The sequence below is a fragment of the Muntiacus reevesi genome, chromosome 6 (assembly GCF_963930625.1).
Source record: "Muntiacus reevesi chromosome 6, mMunRee1.1, whole genome shotgun sequence".
Lineage (NCBI taxonomy): Eukaryota > Metazoa > Chordata > Mammalia > Artiodactyla > Cervidae > Muntiacus > Muntiacus reevesi.
The window spans coordinates 81,936,906-81,954,705 of NC_089254.1; the positions used below are offsets into that span (position 1 = coordinate 81,936,906).

The 17,800-nt window shown below is 38.8% G+C and overlaps 2 protein-coding genes across 2 annotated transcripts in view; one reads left to right on the plus strand and one right to left on the minus strand.

Moving 5' to 3' along the window:
- PTPRZ1 (protein tyrosine phosphatase receptor type Z1) overlaps positions 1 to 4,664 on the plus strand; it is a 201,092-nt gene extending 196,428 nt beyond the window's left edge. The window contains exons 29-31 of the mRNA XM_065938486.1: positions 1,137 to 1,279; positions 2,055 to 2,190; positions 3,987 to 4,664. Of these exons, the coding sequence (XP_065794558.1) occupies positions 1,137 to 1,279; positions 2,055 to 2,190; positions 3,987 to 4,127 (420 nt within the window). The 3' untranslated portion in view covers positions 4,128 to 4,664. The remainder of the gene's footprint in view (positions 1 to 1,136; positions 1,280 to 2,054; positions 2,191 to 3,986) is intronic.
- A 1,541-nt stretch (positions 4,665 to 6,205) lies between these two features.
- The window catches only part of AASS (aminoadipate-semialdehyde synthase), a 76,183-nt gene continuing 64,588 nt past the window's right edge, over positions 6,206 to 17,800 (minus strand). Inside the window, exons 20-24 of the mRNA XM_065938704.1 lie at positions 15,598 to 15,693; positions 13,537 to 13,652; positions 12,790 to 12,878; positions 12,086 to 12,262; positions 6,206 to 10,625 (exon numbers count right to left, since the gene is read on the minus strand). Coding sequence (XP_065794776.1) covers positions 10,507 to 10,625; positions 12,086 to 12,262; positions 12,790 to 12,878; positions 13,537 to 13,652; positions 15,598 to 15,693 — 597 coding nt within the window. The 3' untranslated portion in view covers positions 6,206 to 10,506. The remainder of the gene's footprint in view (positions 10,626 to 12,085; positions 12,263 to 12,789; positions 12,879 to 13,536; positions 13,653 to 15,597; positions 15,694 to 17,800) is intronic.

The window sequence follows — 17,800 nt, forward strand, 5'->3', positions numbered from 1 at the left end:
ATATTTTAGATGGTTTAAATGTTTCACTTTAATTCTGAAACTGGTAAAACATATAGGATATGTAAGAAGATTCAGTATTTGCTAGACTATTTGGTTGACCAAAACTTATAAAATTGATGATGCAAATACATTGTTTTCTAAATGTTTTCTAGTTCTGCCTGAAATTGATGTTTCATATTATATTTTGTGAGTCAAGAGTCCAGTTTTATTGTTTCATGTGAATAGCCATTGTTCCAGCATCATTTAAAGATCAACAATACCAGTTCAGTCATAAATCAAATTCCTGTATATGTATAAGCCACTTTAGGAAACTGAGGATCAGAAGTTTAAGAGAGTTAAAGTCATGCAACCTGGTTTGGTCACTTAAGCAAGAATCCAAACTGAGGCTAGAGTGGAACCCATGTCTCCATCCTCCTTGCCAGCACTGCCCACACTGTGCCATGCAATCATATTCTTCCCTTAGTTGAACCTGAGTAATGCTGCTATTTGAAGAAGCCTATGCTATCTTTTTCTTTTTTACTTCAAATACAGATGATTTATAGTATTATATGTTACAGGTATACAATATAATGATTCACAATTTTAAAGGAATATCTATGCAATTTTTAAAGCAAATTTTAAAACAAGATTTCTCTCTTTTTTTTTTTTAAGATTTCTCTTTGTAAGTTTAATTTTATGGACACAGCCACATCTCTGTTCATGATTTGATTGGCAGTATAAAGTCCACCAACAAGGATTATTTTAGAATAAAAAAGAGGCTATGTCTGTACACGGCAAATATGGTGTCATGGTGATTTCTCCTTTCCATGATGATGGACAGACTACAACAACTGCTACACTCAGTGTGTGACATGGTTTCATCACCTTCCTGCAATTCCTGATTTTCATGGAAATAATTATTGACAAAGAATTCAAACTGGTGTCTTGTAGATAGTCAGGAGTTTAGTAAAAAAAAAAAAAAAAAAAAAGCCCTATAGTTCGTCGCACTGTGATTCAATGAATGGGCTGTAATGACCCCTGCACTCAGCATGTGATTTGGTTTTATTGCATTCCTGTAGTTACTGATTTTCCTCAATTCATCTACTCACCACCCAATATGACACTTTTTAAAACACTGATTTTACCTCTTCTTGTAGGATGACTATGTACTTGAAGTGCGGCACTTTCAGTGTCCCAAATGGCCAAATCCAGACAGCCCCATCAGTAAAACTTTTGAACTTATAAGTATTATCAAAGAAGAGGCTGCCGCCAGGGACGGGCCCATGATCGTTCATGATGAGTAAGTGCCACACCTTAAATCTGTTCACAACTGACATGCTCTGGGTGTGTGTGTGTTTCTGTTACCTTTGTACTAACCTAATATTTTGGACCCATGGTGAATTATTCAGCCAGGGTGGATTATTGCTTCTCATGGACATGATTAACACACAATAGTTAGGTGTTTATTTTCCATTTAAAGCTCCTGTTGAAGGCAGAAGATGGTTGCAGGGTCACAGGCATCTGCTCTTGCATTCTGCACTGAAAACACTTTGTGTGATGAGTCAGTGTTTTAGAACCTGGATTTTTACAGGTTCTAACCAGTGAGACATTCCTCAGCCACTGACTTCCTGGGATTGGAGTAAAATTGATATCATGATATCATTGTTATTTACCAGAAATAGAAATCTGTATCCAATTGATCTTTCCAGGTTTCTGTTGTCAACCAAAATGCATGTGCATATTATATATGATACTTAGATACTTATTTTATAATATATATTATTATTTAACCTCAGTCAGATTATTTTGATTTATTGCCAACCCATTCCATAGTATAACAAAACAAAATGTATAACCAAATACTTAACTTCTACAAAGTGTCTCATTACTAATATTGTGAACACTCTGAAATGTTTCAAATTAAACCATGGTTCCATGGACAATAAAATGAGACAATATATTAAAAATTTCAGTGTTCTTACTGCCAAGTTGTCAAGGCCACATGCTCTGTGAGTTCCAGATGTGAATGTTTGATGCATCTGAATGGAGTCCTTGCCCCTTCCTTTTGCTTCCAGGCATGGAGGAGTGACAGCTGGAACTTTCTGTGCTCTGACGACCCTGATGCACCAACTCGAAAAAGAAAATTCCGTGGATGTGTACCAGGTAGCCAAGATGATCAATTTGATGAGGCCGGGAGTCTTTGCCGACATTGTAAGTAACAAGACAGCAAATCAAGCTTTTCCTGTTAGAGTGCCTGTTACTTTCTCAGTTCAGTTCAGTTCAGTTGCTCAGTCGTGTCCAACTCTTTGCGACCCCATGAATCGCAGCACACCAGGCCTACCTGTCCATCACCAACTCCCTGAGTTTACCCAAACCCATGTCCATCGAGTCGGTGATGCCATCCAGCCATCTCATCCTCTGTCGTCCCCTTCTCCTCCTGCCCCCAATCCTTCCCAGCATTAGGATCTTTTCCAATGAGTCAACTCTTTGCATGAGGTGACTAGGGGCTACCAAAATCATTTTGTTGTGTATCAAAAAGAACATGTTGATAACATTAACCTGAAGTTTTCAAGTTGAATTATATTCCGTTTGCAATCAATAGACCTGCAACTATAAACAGTAAACATTTAAAGTTCATCTTCCAGAAAATTGATGGATCAAAAATTTTCAATTCCATTGTGTGCCTTTTTGTGAGACTTAGTGTAATTCTGAGAAAATATCTTTAGTAGAAGCACCAACTAAACTGATTTATCCAGCAAAATAAACATTTTATTCCAGCATTCAAGTTCTGCATAGCCTCAAAGAGCAGTCAGAAGATAGAATTCAATTGTTTGCTTTTTTCTCAAGCCAAATTCATTTTCTAAACTTAAGAAGTAGCTAATTCTGAAGGTACTTTTAAAAAGAGAGAGAGAAGGACACTCATGCAATCAAGAAAGAGCATAGCACATCTGGAAAGATAAGTCTCAACTCTGAGAATAATTTGGAATCTTTTATTATAGAAAAAAGGGCTAGAAAGACAATAGGGAACTTTGTGCATGCCCTAGTGGGAGAAGCTTAGGTGAATGCAGAAATCATAGGCTGCCTTCTAGCTTTCTGGTCTGTATATGGAAGAGCCTTATAAGGGTCTGCCTTCAAAGCTCCAGCCCACACCAACTGGTCAGAGAGCAGGGAAACCCCTGTGCACACACACTTCAGAGGAGCCCTTGTTAAAAGTGTCATTCAGGCAGGGTGAGTTGTATGTACCAAGCTTGTCATTTGAAATTGCTTTCTGGAGACTAAACTTACACCCAAGTTTCACAAATGCATTTACTAAGACATGTGGTCCTAATGATTTTCTACTGTGGTGCCAGCCATTAGCTCACAGTCTTTGCAACTGCCTTGCCCCCACCTCACCATCCCCAAGTTGGCATCTGAAAGAGAGCAACTGTTTATTCCTCCGTGTGTCTCTGAAACCAGAGCAGGACACATGCTCTCCTTAGCACAAAGCAGGACATAGGACTGGCCGGGCTGGTAGAGTGTGAAGAATACTGGGTAAACAGTGGTAAACAGTGGGTCCTGTGAAAGGCCTTCATTCCCCTTGAATTCCTGTGCTGACAGTGCAGTCCTGAGGTTTCGTAACAACTGGAGAATGGAGAATGAATAACTCAGCGGGATACAAGAGTCGAGTGCCAAAGGGCTTACACACAAATTGATAAATCAGTGTTAGAACCTTATCACATCACCTTCTGACTAATTCCATGACGTTTGAGCAGGAATGGAGTGCTTACCATTGGCAAATGTATATGGGCCAATGTGTAGGTCCGTAAGGGTTGGCTAATTGTAGAGCTACTTTAAATTTAATCAGAAAGAGACATTAATATGGATGGTGTACCTCTGCCAATTGTAACAGAGCCCTTCACACAGTGACCTTCCTTGGACAGTGGCAAAGGATGACTGCAAACACTCTTTCTTTTTACAAATGTCTGTCTTCACTGAGTTTCCTCTTTCTTACCACCTCTGTTCTCCAGGAGCAGTATCAGTTTCTCTACAAAGCAGTCCTCAGCCTTGTGAGCACAAGGCAGGAAGAGAACCCGTCCACCTCTCTGGACAGTAACGGTGCAGCCCTGGCTGATGGAAATATAGCCGAGAGCTTAGAGTCTTTAGTTTGACGTGGAGAGGGGTGAGAAGAGCCCATGTGTGAGCACTGCTTCCCTCTTTCTAAAATTAGACTGGAAATCAGTTCCGTTCTGTTATCTGTTTACTTCACATCACCTGACAGTTACTACCATGACATAGGGTTCTGCTGCCAAATTTACATCATTAACAATGTGTGCCTTTTTTTGCAAAACTTCTTGTAATTCACTTATTGTGTTTAAACTAAAATGATTGAAATTTACAGCATTTCTAAGAATGGAATTGTGGTATCTTTTTTTCATATTGATTTTAACAGAAAATTTCGATTTACAGATACTAGGAATTCCCAACTAGAATTCCCAAACAGAAAACATGTTTGTTTTTAGTGTCAAATTTTTAGCTGTATTTGTAGCAATCATCAAGTTTGCTAGAAATATAACTTTTAATATAGTATACTGTAAATAAAACACCCTGTTCCCTACGATATTCAACATTTTACAACTGCAGTATTCACCTAATGTAGAAATAATCTAATACTTACTGTAAATACTGCTCTAGTGTCTCCATGGACCAAATTTATATTTATAATTGTAGATTTTTATATTTTACTACTGAGTCAGTTTTCTAGTTCTGTGTAATTGTTTAGTTTAATGATGCAGCTCATTATCTGGTCTTACTCTGTGAGTCTTCTTGATATTGTTTTGTGTTGTGATTAACTGTTTTAGCATGTAATTTTAACTTTTATGGAAAATAAAAATACATTTGTTTTGAAGGAAGATGTTTTTATGAGAATAACACCTTACCTGACATTGTTTAAATGGTTTTTATCCAAGGCATTGCAAAAATAAATATAAATATCACCATCAGTTTGTGTTTGCTTGTGGAATACTGAGGCGTATGTAGAAGAAAATTATGGCTATGTTCCCTCTGAAATGATGGACGTAAAAAAAGGTTGATGGGATGGGACAGTGTATAGAGTTGATTCCCAGACTGTGCAGTAAGGCACACAGGAAACTCAGGATTGAACGTCTGAGGACAGCAGAGCAATGTGTACTAACACATTACATTACTTGGCTCTTGTTATTCAGTCACTCAGCTGTGTCTGACTCTTTGTGACCCCATGGACTGTGCTCCACCCGGCTCCTCTGTCCATGAAATTCTCCAGGCAAGAATATTGCAGTGGGTAGCCATTCATTTCTCCAGGGGATATTCCCGACCCAGGGATCGAATCTGGGTCTCCTGCAGAGCAGGCAGATTCTTTATGTTTGAGCTGCTAGGAAGCTTCAAGTTAGGACTTAACTCTGTGTTTTGTATTTCTTGCTAATTAAGTAAAACTAAGAATAAGTGTTAGGACTAAAAACAAAAATTGGAAATACGAAGTTATTAGACTAGCTGTCAGTGACTAACAAATATTTCTTCAGAACAGGCAGTTTTTCTCACTGGATCCTTTCCAGTAGAATTCAAGTCTGGTCAATATATTTCCAATATAATCACCAAATGTAAGCCATTGTAAAGAAGACTAATCTATACAAAAGATAAGAGTAGCTACCTGCATGGCTATGCGAATTGCTCATTGCATCTACTGGGGAGCTAGTTAAAGCACAGACACTGCAAGTTTATTAGGATATGTAGTTAATAAGATTAATATTTATTATGATGTTATGATTAATATTATGACTTTTTCCATTAGATGATAAGTAAAGTGTATTGTTCTAATTTACATATTTGATGACAACTTTTTGACAGAAGTACCTAGGAACACTTTTCTCTAATTCTCAAAAAGGCCTCATTTGGGCTAGTGGTGACCCTAACAACCCATGGTAAGGGAGGTTTTATAAATCAGAGTTCTTCCCAAATTTTATAAAGTATCTTGGGTTTTTGAATGCTGATCAAATTTCAGTAGTATGTCTTGTCACTTTAGGCAAGTCATTTAACTTTGTGAGACATATTTTCTCTTCTGTAAAGTCAGAGCTGGCCTAATGATCATTTTGGTCTGTTCTTCACTATAACCACTTTACGACTCTCCTTATGGAGCAGATACATCCATGATTTGCCCGAGAGGCATGGATCCTTGAGGAGTCTTCCAAATGTATCCAAAAGATTAAAAGATATCTCAGAGCTAAAATATCATCTTTAATGTAAATTTCAAGAAAATTGTTATTGAAAAGAGTATTGTACACACACAAAAAAGAAAAACTAGTGTTTTTGAACATCTACTAGACAACAGGCTTTTACATTCTCTCAGAACCTTTATAACCATGCTGTGGCTTATTGTTGTTCTCAGTTTGTGGAACAGGAAAGAGCTAGTATGTGGTAGAAACAATCACACTGCTTCTCAGAGAAACTTCTAGTGTCTCATGAATCTAGGACAAGGAAAACTGGAAATATAAATACCAGTATTGTCTGGAGGAGGCCAAAAAAGGTAGAAAAATCTGGAAGATGTGAGCATTAAGCCTATCAAAAGATTTAGACCAGGGATTCACAAATGTAGCTCAAGGGCTGAATGCTCGTAATTGTAATCTATCCATCCATACCCGGATCCTACCACCACCATCTTTACTGCTGAAATCCTTGCTGGACGGCTTTAATTGGAGGATAATTGCTTTATAGTGTTGTGTTGGTTTCTGCTGAACAACACGGATCAGTCGTAAGTATATATTATCATTATGACTGTATGTATATATGTGTGTGTGTATATATGTGTATATTCCCTCCCTCTTGAGCCTCCCCCATCCCACCTCTAAGTCATCACAGAGCCCTGAGCTGAGCTCCCTGTGCTACACAGCAACTTCCCACTAGGTAGCTATTTCACACACACACATAGATATATGTCAGTACTACTCTCGCCAATTTGTCCCATCCTCTCCTTCCCCCGCTGTGTCCCCACAACTGTTCTCTACATTTGCGTCTCTATTTCTGTCTTGCAGATTGTTTCATCAGTACCATTTTTCTAGATTCCATCTGTATGCTTTAGTATGTGACTTGTTATTGAGAGCCAATGCAGTGTTTATATCTACCTTTACTCAAACTCACTGACATTTCCTTTTCTAGCACTAGATCCGCTTCTTCAATCCTACCCCTTTATCACTTAAAGCCCAAACCAGTTGCTATATTATCTTAGTGGGTTCCCCCTCTCACCCAAGGTGCTAGTTCCCTAGTTCCCATGTCATCTGGTCATCTGAGTGCTCTTCCAGACTGCAAGTGGAGTCAGTGCAACACAACCATTGCTGATGTTCAGTTACTCAGTCATGTCCGACTCTCTGTGACCCCATGGACTGCAGCACGCCAGGCTTCCCTGTCCTTCAACCATCTGCTGGAGCTTGCGCAAACTCATTGAGTTGGTGATGCCGTCCAATCATCTTGTCCTCTGTTATCTCCTTCTCTTCTGTCTTCTGTCTTTCCCAGCATCACGGTCTTTTCCAGTGAGTCAGCTCTTCACATCAGGTGGCCAAAATATTGAAGCTTCAGCTTCAGCATCAGTCCTTCCAATGAATATTCAACACAAGCATTATCTCCTAACTGATTATGTTAAAATCAATGTTGTGATTTAAAAAAAACTGCCACAACAGATATGCCTTTACTTACTTATAGATTATTGATCTCTACATAATTATTTTTGACAGGTGGGACCAGGCCTTAATCAACTTTGATCCTTTTCAAATAGCATAGATATTTTCTCAACTGCCATATGTCCCAAGTATCATACCTGCTTATTTTGACAGCAGAATTAGTTTCATATGCCAGAATATGAGCACAGTCCCTCAGAAGGTTTAATTTATATCCCTCAACATAAGCATTTTTCCTTCAAGGAGAAAAATAAAGTTTTATTTGTACAACTTGATAAATAATTCTCACCCCATACAATTCACACAAAGTGCACAATTTGGTGGTTTTTAGTATAGTCACAGAGTAGTACCTCCATTACCACAAAATCAATTCTATAACATTTTCGTCATCTCCCTCCCCAAAACCCCAAATTCATTAGCAGTCACTCCCACTTCTCCTCAACATCCCCCAGCCCTAGGCAACCACTAATCTACTTTATATAGAGATTTGACAGTTCTGGACATTCCATACAAATGAAATCACACAATATGTGGCTTTTCCTGCCTGGCTTCTTTCACTTGAAGTTTATCCACATCATGGCATGTATCAGGACCCAGTTTCTTTTTAATTGCTGAATAATATTCCATTGTCTGGATATGCCACATTTTATTATTTGATGGGTATTTGACTTGTTTTGATTTCTGGCTGTTACAAATAATGCCACTATAAACATCTGTTTACAAGTTGTGTGGATGCATTTTCATTTCTTCTATACCTAAGAGTGGAATTACTGGATAATATGATGAACGTGAAGTCGCTCAGTCGTGTCCGATTCTTGGCGACCCCATGGACTGTAGCATACCAGGCTCCTCCATCCATGGGATTTTCCAGGCAAAGGGACTGGAGTGGGTTGCCATTTTCCTTCTCCAGAGGATCTTCCTGACCTAGGGATCGAACCCAGGTCTCCTACATTGCAGGCAGATGCTTTAATGTCTGAGCCACCAGGGAAGCCTCACCCTTCACCAGGGATAACATGATAACTCTGTGTTTAGCCATTTGAGGAACTGCCAAACTGTTTCTCCAAGCAGCCGTACCATTTTATATTTCCACCAGCAGTTTATGAGGGTTCCAACTTCTCCACATTTTCATCAACACTTACTATTTTTTCATAATAGCTATCCAGGTGAGGTTGAAGTGCTATCTCATTGTAGACTTGACTTCTATTTCCCTGATAGCTAACATGTGCTAAGCATCTTTTCAGGTGCTTAGTGGCCTTTTGTATATCTTCTTTTGAGAACTGTCAATTCTGATCCTTTATTCTTTTTTAAAAATTAGGCTCTTTTACTTTTTATTGAATACAATAGTTCTCTGTTCACGTTCTTCTCTTACCTGATACATAATTTGCAAACAGTTTCTCATTATGTGGGTTGTCTTTTGCCTTCTTGATGGTATTCTTAAAAGCACAGAAGGTTTTAATCATGATGATATCCAGTTTATCTATTTTCTTCCTTTTGTTGCTCGTGCTTTGGTATCATTTATTTCAGAAACCATTGCCTAATCCAAGGTCAGGAAGATTTACACCTATGATTTCATCTAAAAGTGTTACAGTGTTCACTCTTATATTTAGGTATTTGGTCCATTTTGAGATAATTTTTATATGTGTTGTGAGGTAGGGAGTCCAACTTTATTCTCTTGCATGTGGGTATCCAGCTGTTTCAGCACCATTTGATGAAAAGACTATTTTTCTCAACTGAATTGTCTTAGCACCTTTTTCAAAAGTCAATATGCATTATTTCTGAACTCTCATTCTATTCCTATTCTACACATTTTTTAGAATTGTTTTCTTAGTATCATTTTTGCTTTATTAATTGATACTGCATACCAGTACAATTTTTGAATGTTAATCTTGTATCCTGCAACTGATGAACTTGTGTATTAGATCTAATGTTTTCTTAGATTATTCTTTTGCATTTTCTATGTATAAGATTATGCCATCTGCAAACAGAGATAGTTTTACGTCTTCCTTTCTCATCTAGATGTCTTTTATTTCATTTTCTTGCCTAATTGCCCCATCTAGACCCTCCAGTACAAGCTGAATAGAAATGGCATGAGTGTACACCTCTGTCTTGTCCCTGATTTCAGGGGAGACTCCATCAGTCTTTCATCATTAAGTATGATATTAGCTCTGGGGTTTTCATGGATACTCTTTATCAGGTTAAAGAATTCCCTTCTATTCCTAGTTTGTTGAGTGTTTTTTATCACAAAAGGATGCTGGATTTGTTAGATTCTTTTCCTGTGCCTAATGAGCTGATCCTGTAGATTTTGATTTAATCTTACCTATTCCTTTTCTAAACATTAAAGAGGAAGCTATCAGAAATGTCAAATTTCTTAAATCATAATTTTACAAAAAGGCACAAAAGAGCATTATTGCAAAAGCTTGTAGACAGGTAATCTATAAACATCCAGCTCAATCAGTGTGAAAAACAAAAGCAAAACAAAAATAAAGCTGTGTGAAGAAATTTTCTTCTTACTAAAAAGATAAAACTCCATCTGCTAATTATAGGAAAATATATTCTTGTAAGAAATGTTGCATAATAAGTTAACAAGTAGTACAAGCATTATCACTTTTACATACACATGAAAAAAATACATGATAGAATTTTTAAAGTTCTCTGATAATTACCGGCATCTCTTGTAACAAATGTTTTCATATTAAAATAGAGATTTATATTTCAAAAACACCATTGTATTGACATATCAAACATATCATGCTTTATGTTTTAAAATGTCACATTAACAAGCATGTTTGTTGCACAGAAGTTCAGAGCTGTGTTGGCTGGGAAGATAAAAACAAAATATAATTCTCAATTATAGTTTGATTGTGCTCTGTGTAGTATACATAATGCCTTCTGCTTTAATTCGCTCCAATATTGGTCCATAGATCTCCTTTGAAAAGGGTCCCATGAGGCCTTTAGCTTGAATTTCACCTAGAAGAAAATAAGTTTGAAGTTACAATTTTAAAAGTGGTAAGAACGGTTAATTTCTACAGCAAGAATCACCATATAGCAGTAAACTCCAAGTTAATGAATTCTTGGCAGCCTGAGGATTTTTTTTTTAATAGCGGCTTAAATATCTCCTATTAAATTATTACATAATGATTACACTGTAAGGAAAAGGGGTTCATGGAAAGCACAGCTAAATTTAGGGACTGAGTCTGAATTTATACATCTAACTGCATTAACTACCAGATCAGAGAAAAAAGTATAAGAAGAAAGAAAACTTGTAAACCTAACTGGTCTGATTTGCTGATGTCATTTTTTAACACCAACACAATGAAATTAAACCAATCTGAGGGAATTCCCTGGCGGTTCAGTGGTTAAGACTCCACACTTCCACTGCAGGTGGCATAGGTTCGATTCCCAGCCTGGGAACTTAGATCCGACATGCTGCATGGTATGGCCAAAAAAAAAAAAATCTGAAACCAATCTGGTAACTTGGGCACTGGCATCTGTTAGGATGGCTGAAAGAATAAATTTGGGCACTTTCCTTAAAGGTCATGATGACCTCATCCCATATCACTTCTTTACTACAGTTCCTCAATAACTAGTAGGTAGTTTAATTGGATATGGACTAATATTCCCTGGTGGCTCAGTGATAGAGAATCCGCCTGCCAGTGCAGGAGATACAGGTTTGATCCCTGGCCCAGGAAGATCCCCTAGAGAAGGATAATAGCAACCCATTCCAGTATTCTTGCCTGGAAAATTCTACAGACAGGTGAGGGGGGTGGGCTGCAGTCCATAGGGTCACAAAGAGTTGGACACAGCTTAGCAACTAAACAACAATAATATGCTACTATAGATATATCTTCTGTTTATTTCACAGAATGTTTTGATGTTTTTTATTCCCTTCACACCTTTACAAGGACAAAATGAGGTGTTATATTCTGAGATAATGCTTACTGAAAGCATATATGACCTTAAAGAAAGTTGAAATTTGAATTCTTTTAGCTCAAAACATACTGAGCATTGATAGTATGTTGAGATATGAGGATTAATAAAGCATGGCTTATATTTTTGAAGATCTGGAAGTGACTACCCTCTGCTATTTCAGTGTTACCACTCCCAAAATAGAAAAAGAAAAAAAAAAAGAAAAGGAAAGAAAAGAAGGCAATTAATATTCCCTGGTGACCCCTTCTATGTGGTAGGAGGTTTATGTATTATTTGACTTCAGTGTTATACAACCCTATGAATTAGTGATGACAATTTCCCCACTTTACGGATGAAGGACTCTGATGCAGAGAGTCTAAGTAACTGGCATTCCATCACTCAGCCATCTTGGGGCTTACCTGGAACAGAAATCAGGTCTAACTCCAAAGCTCATGTTTTTTACTCATCACAAGCTGATCTCCCAATGGAGACAGACTTGGTCCTTCAATGAAAGAACTTACCGTCGAGTAACATCTTGGCTGCCATGGCAGTGGGCAAGCCCACGGTTTTAGCCATGGCTGAAAAACCACCGACATCCCCATAAACCACAAGATCGATAGTTTTATTTTCTAAGTGTCCAGAAAGATGTCTGATTCCAAAGCTGTCTCTCATGACAATCATATCTTTCTCTCCAGGACCTTAAAATCAATAAATATACATTTGACAATGTCATTATCATTACAACTCCAATACCGTATTTCATCCCCCTGCTCCTCCCTTTCTGCTTTCAAGTTTTCCTTCCTATTATGTGTATCCTTAAATAAGTAGATATACTGCTTTGTAGCCCAAAGGACAAATTAAAAATTCAAGGAAATGATAACTCTGACCAGATTCCTCTGTCCAGACTGGTCTCACTGTAACCCCGTTACAGACATGAGAGTGCTGCTGGAGAGGCCATCCTCTCTTTTCCCCAGAATGCTGCTTCAGCACTCCCTTAATGTGTCAAAAATTAAAAGTAAAACAAATAATGGTTCCCTTTGCCATATTTTCAAGTTCACTCTTACTTAGTAGTTTTCTTATTCTTCCCTCTGGAGAAACAGCCCTAGTGCTCTTTCCCTCACATCATGTTTGCCCACTCCCACTGTGTAACCCCTGCCCTCCAATCTAATTCACTGGCTCTTAAGATCCTTCTTCTGGGATGTTCGGCTCATAGCCCATGGCCTACCATAGGAAAGCTTCACAGCCAGATGCTTGGAGAGGGCATCCACGAGAGACTCGGCCTGAGGGACTTGTTCCTCCCCGAGTAGGCCCAACCTGCGAAGAATAAGAGATGGCTGCGTTCATTCCAAGTCCTCCATAGACGCTCACTTGGGAAGCAGAAGGGAACACTCATTGGATTTCATCTTGAAAGGGCAGAATCGTAAGAGGACAGCTCAAGTTATAGGACTCCCAAGTTACTGTAAAATAATAACAGTAATGTTTTCACCTTTAGAATCACCCCCAGACTCTCCCACGAGTGCTGCCTGGAGCCAGACCAGACACACGGTCAGTGCACACTCTTGCCAAGCTTCTCCTGAGATGAACTTACAGGTTGCTTGTCCCATGTGAAGGGACCAGCAGAATGTGTCACGGCCAGGTGAATAAGTATTTTAAAGTAGTTAAAGAAGAGTGGGAGAATCTCCTACAGGAGAGAAAAAATGCCCCACCTTTCTCGAAAACTGAGTAGTGATGTTTCTCAAAAATAAGTATTTCCCAAGTTATAATTGCCATTGAATACCTCTCTCTACCTACTTTTTAATCCCCTTATGAACATAGTATGTGGTAATCTCTCTACAACAGGCCAACTTTAGAGCAGCAAATTCATCAAAGACAAAGTGAAATGTCTGTTTCTATCTTGACCTTTCTTTGACTAGAAAGAACTAAGTGATCATTGATCCAGTATTTTGCTCTAGGTTGACTGGTGCATGCCTACCATTCGAGAGCCTCCAGCTGGGTTGTGTCTCCTCCTAGTTTCTTAAAGACAGCTTCCTTAAGCACATCACATTTGGAAGAGGATGAAATCCCAACTAGATCACAGAGGAGTTCTTTCTGGTTAGAAAAACAAAGATACAACTTCTAAGTTCCAAATAAAATAAAAAAATAAGTTTAGAGATTATCCTAGGAAGACACTGGACCTCAAATTTTAAATTAGAGATAATTAAAAACAGTAAATTGTGGTGCACATACGTGCATACATATGTCTGCACACCACATCAATAAATGCATGGTATTTTAGAATTATATTTCAGCGATAAAAATGAGTCATAACACCAAATCAACACCAAAAGAGTAATATAATATTTACGATCACTTTGCCTGCCCTTGCAGATCCTCTTCATCACCTTTCACCCATTATCCCTCGCCCTCCAGAAGTCTAGGATTTGGTATTCTTGTTTTGGCCAGGATAGAGTGGAAGGATCTTTGCTGTGGTTGCTAACAGCAACCACAATTCTTTTGTAAGTTCAGGAAATGAGGGAGATTGTGCAGATAATAAAATCTCAAAGGAAGAACAGTTAAACGGTGGTCATAGCTTTTTCCACTTTCTAAACAAGACTTTCTCCAGGCTCTGCTCTAGATTAAAAATCAACAAGCTTGCTTGGCAAAGGAAGGAGAAGACGGGACAAATGGGAGAGTGGAGATATACACACACACACACACACACACACACACACACACTATGTATACACTACCGTGTGTAAAATACACCGAGCAGGAAGGTGCTCTGTGATGACCTGGGCGGGGGGATGGGGGTTGGTAGGGAGGGACAAGAGGGAGAGGATATATGTATACGACGCGTAGCTGATTTACTTTGTTGTGCAGCAGAAACTAACACAACACTATAAGGCAATTATCCTCCAATTAAAAATCAAAAACCTTCCCACAAAGAGGAAAAAAAAAAAAAAACTAGTTCACAGACCAAATTGAGCTCACCACCTGGTTTTATAAATAAAAACTTTTATTGAAACATAGTCACGCTAATTTTTTTATGAGCAGTCTGAACTGAGTAGGCTGACAGAGACCATGTGACCCATAAAAGCCTAAAAAAGTTACAATCTGGTCTTTTATCAAAAAAAACAGTTTGCCAGCCCCTGTTCTAGACTGTAGCTGCCAAGATAAGGGGACCAGCCCCAAGAATGCTTGTACCTACGTTCCCAGTCAAATTGCCTCAATATCAGATTCATTCCATGGATATTTATTCACTTCTGTTCAACAAGTTAATTTATAAAAGCTGAAACTTAGATTGAAAAAACTCTCATATATACAAAAAATGAGAATTTAAAAGCAACCAGTTAACAAGAATACCACAGCTTCACTGGGAGACTTATGGGATTAGCAGTACAGATTCTTATCTCCTTGGAACAGATTTCTGGCATCTCTATTGAAATATGGGCATGTTAATTTAAATTGGATGACCAGTTGGTAACAAATTAATTCTTGGCAGTTAGTGGAAGCTTTATTTTACATGCAGTTCCAAGTCTCCAAAGTCCCTTCTAACCCTGAGACTCTAGGATTTAGATGCAATACAGATATGTATATAAACTCAGTACTTAAAAACTCAAATTCCTCATGGTTACAAATGGTCAAATGAAACACCTAATTCGGGCATTGCGAATCAGTTCTGGAATACCACCAGGAGCTCTCCTGCCTTCCTAGGTTCAGGAGGCCCTAGTTTGACTCTTGTCAATGAGGCTAGCACTTAGACAAGCGACAGAGCCCAGAGCCCAAGGCAGAGGGCAAGCCCATCTCTGCTCAGGGCTGAGGGGGCAATTAAGTGGTACAAGTCGCTACAGGAAATAGGCCCCATGGGTCAGCCTCCACATCCCCTCCATCTCCCAAAACTGAAGGGAAAGGGGGCTTTGGTACTAGGATTTAATTTCCTGCACATAAACCGTAGGATGGGTTCTTTGCTGGTCAAAACCCAGGTTCAAACCTGACCATTTCAGAGGGCATTTCTGAAGAGCAGCAGACAAGGTGTAGTTCCAGAGTCACTCACCCAGGTGAGTGGATTGGCATCAGGTCGAAGGGCAGGAAACGCATCTCTGTTTATGAGACCCAATTTCACAAATCCACTCAAAGCTTTGGCATACCCCTGTAACAAGAGTTGGTAAGCAACATGAAAATGTCTTTAAAATTGTTTTTTAATTCTTTGGAAAAGAAGAATCTATCTTCATAATTCATTTCGAAAACAGGCAGAAGATAGCCATTTGTATGCTAGCATTGATGCGGCCACCCCTTGGTTCAAACCAAAATCGGTAGTGTAAAAACCATTCCACTAGTTTACTTAAGAGAACTTGTGAAACAGGGTCTTTACTTTTTCTTGGTAACATGTGAGTGGTGCTTTTTTGCATAAAAGCAAATTTCCTCTTGTGTTACACATTCAAGTCAGCAGAATTATATTTAACAGAACAGTTGTTCTCTCTTTTTAATGGAAGAAGGAGCATGTAAGAATATCCCCCAAAGCAGAAAACACATTCCACTCATTGAGTCATTATTCTAATGCAAATAAGAAGCAGGGGAAAAGGTAGGAGTTCGAAATTTCTAAAATGTCACCACTGATAAAAATTCCTCATGGGTCTTTCATTCTTGTAGGACAGGCCAAAGTTCTAGGCACGAAACCCATGCTAGTAAACCCCTCCAGCCTGACTCACTAATGGATCTTCTCCACCACTCACATTGTCTAAATAAGCCGCTGGGCTCTTCCAGAGACGTGGGCCTTGGTGCACACTGGGCCTGTGCCTGGAATGTGGTAACACCTTTCTCACCTATGAAATGTTTGCTCCTAAGACCCAGTTCAGCGCATCTGAACTTACTGCTAGGTAAGTGGGCACTCCCTTCTGCTCTGGATTCCTGCAGTATTTTGTGCATACGTCTACAATGACACTTAACACAAATTGTAATTCATTGTCTATTCAGCCGCTGAACTGTAAGCATAGAAAGTATGTGTGTCCTTCATCCCCATGCCCTCAGCCCATTATCCATCATCCAGTATGCTAAAAAAAAAAAAAAAAAAAAAAGGCAGGATGCATGGATTGTGAATAATAAAGCAAAGGAAGATCATAATGTATGGTCTCTTGTGAGCAAATCATGGTGGGGGAAGGGGGGAATGAGAAAGTCAAAATAAGGGGCTTTATAGCCACTGCAGTTAGAGAGAGAGAAACAGAAAGAGAGAGAATAGAAGGATGAGGAGGAAGAGAAGAAGAGGAGGAAGAAGAGAAAGGCAGGAAGTTATTTCAGAAAGCAATAAAATTATTAAGATATAGTTTCTGTCGTCATTGGATATTTCACCATTTAATGTGTGGATTTTCACATTTCTGAAAAGCTGTACTACTCAAACTGTTCAAAGGTTACTAATTAAAGAATTCACATTCATTTGCTCTAACCCAAGGTAAATATAGCTCAAAGAGGAGAAACAAAAAAGCAGTAACTCCAGCTTGGTTCTAGGATCTGATAAATACTGGAGCACTTTTCTTCCAAAATTTCAAAAGCTATTTCTCAATCTCAGAAATATATTTTTATGGTGACCTCTTGAGATGAATTTATTATGTATATTCATTTATCGGTAAGTCCGTAGCAAATTGCTGTGCTTAGGGCTGAGGCCACAGAGATGAAATATGCAGTGCCCACCCATGAAGACACTACAGTCCAGGAGAAGGGTCAGATAAGACAAATGAATAAGGCCTGGTCCATAGAGAGCAAAACCACGACCACTACAGTGGGCTGTCATAGCTCTGGGAGCACAGGAGGAGAACTCATATAGACGTGGGGAAGGGAGTCAAGGAGAGGAGCTAAGATGCCATAAGAAGGTGATATTAAGCTGGGTCTAGAAGGACTCATGTGATAAGCAGGTGCAGGGGAAAAGTCGAAGTCTCCCAATTACACTTGGGTGACAGGGTCTCACCTCGAACATTGGAAAGAACACTCTGGCTACTTGAAGGGTTACTGACATTGTTCAGGGTGGTGACCCTCGTGGATATGAGCCCTGTGACATCTTTCATTCTCTCAGGTTTGGTGGGATGGTTCTCACCCCTACACATTCTTGAGAGCTTTAGTTAATTCTTAAATCTTCTAAAATCCTCTATTTTGGGGTCTATACATTTGGCCAGAGATTATACTTAAAGTTATCAGAAAGTCTAACTCCTGAATCCCCTGAAAAAAATAGTCCCTACTTACTGTCTTAGAACAAGAAGAAAACACAA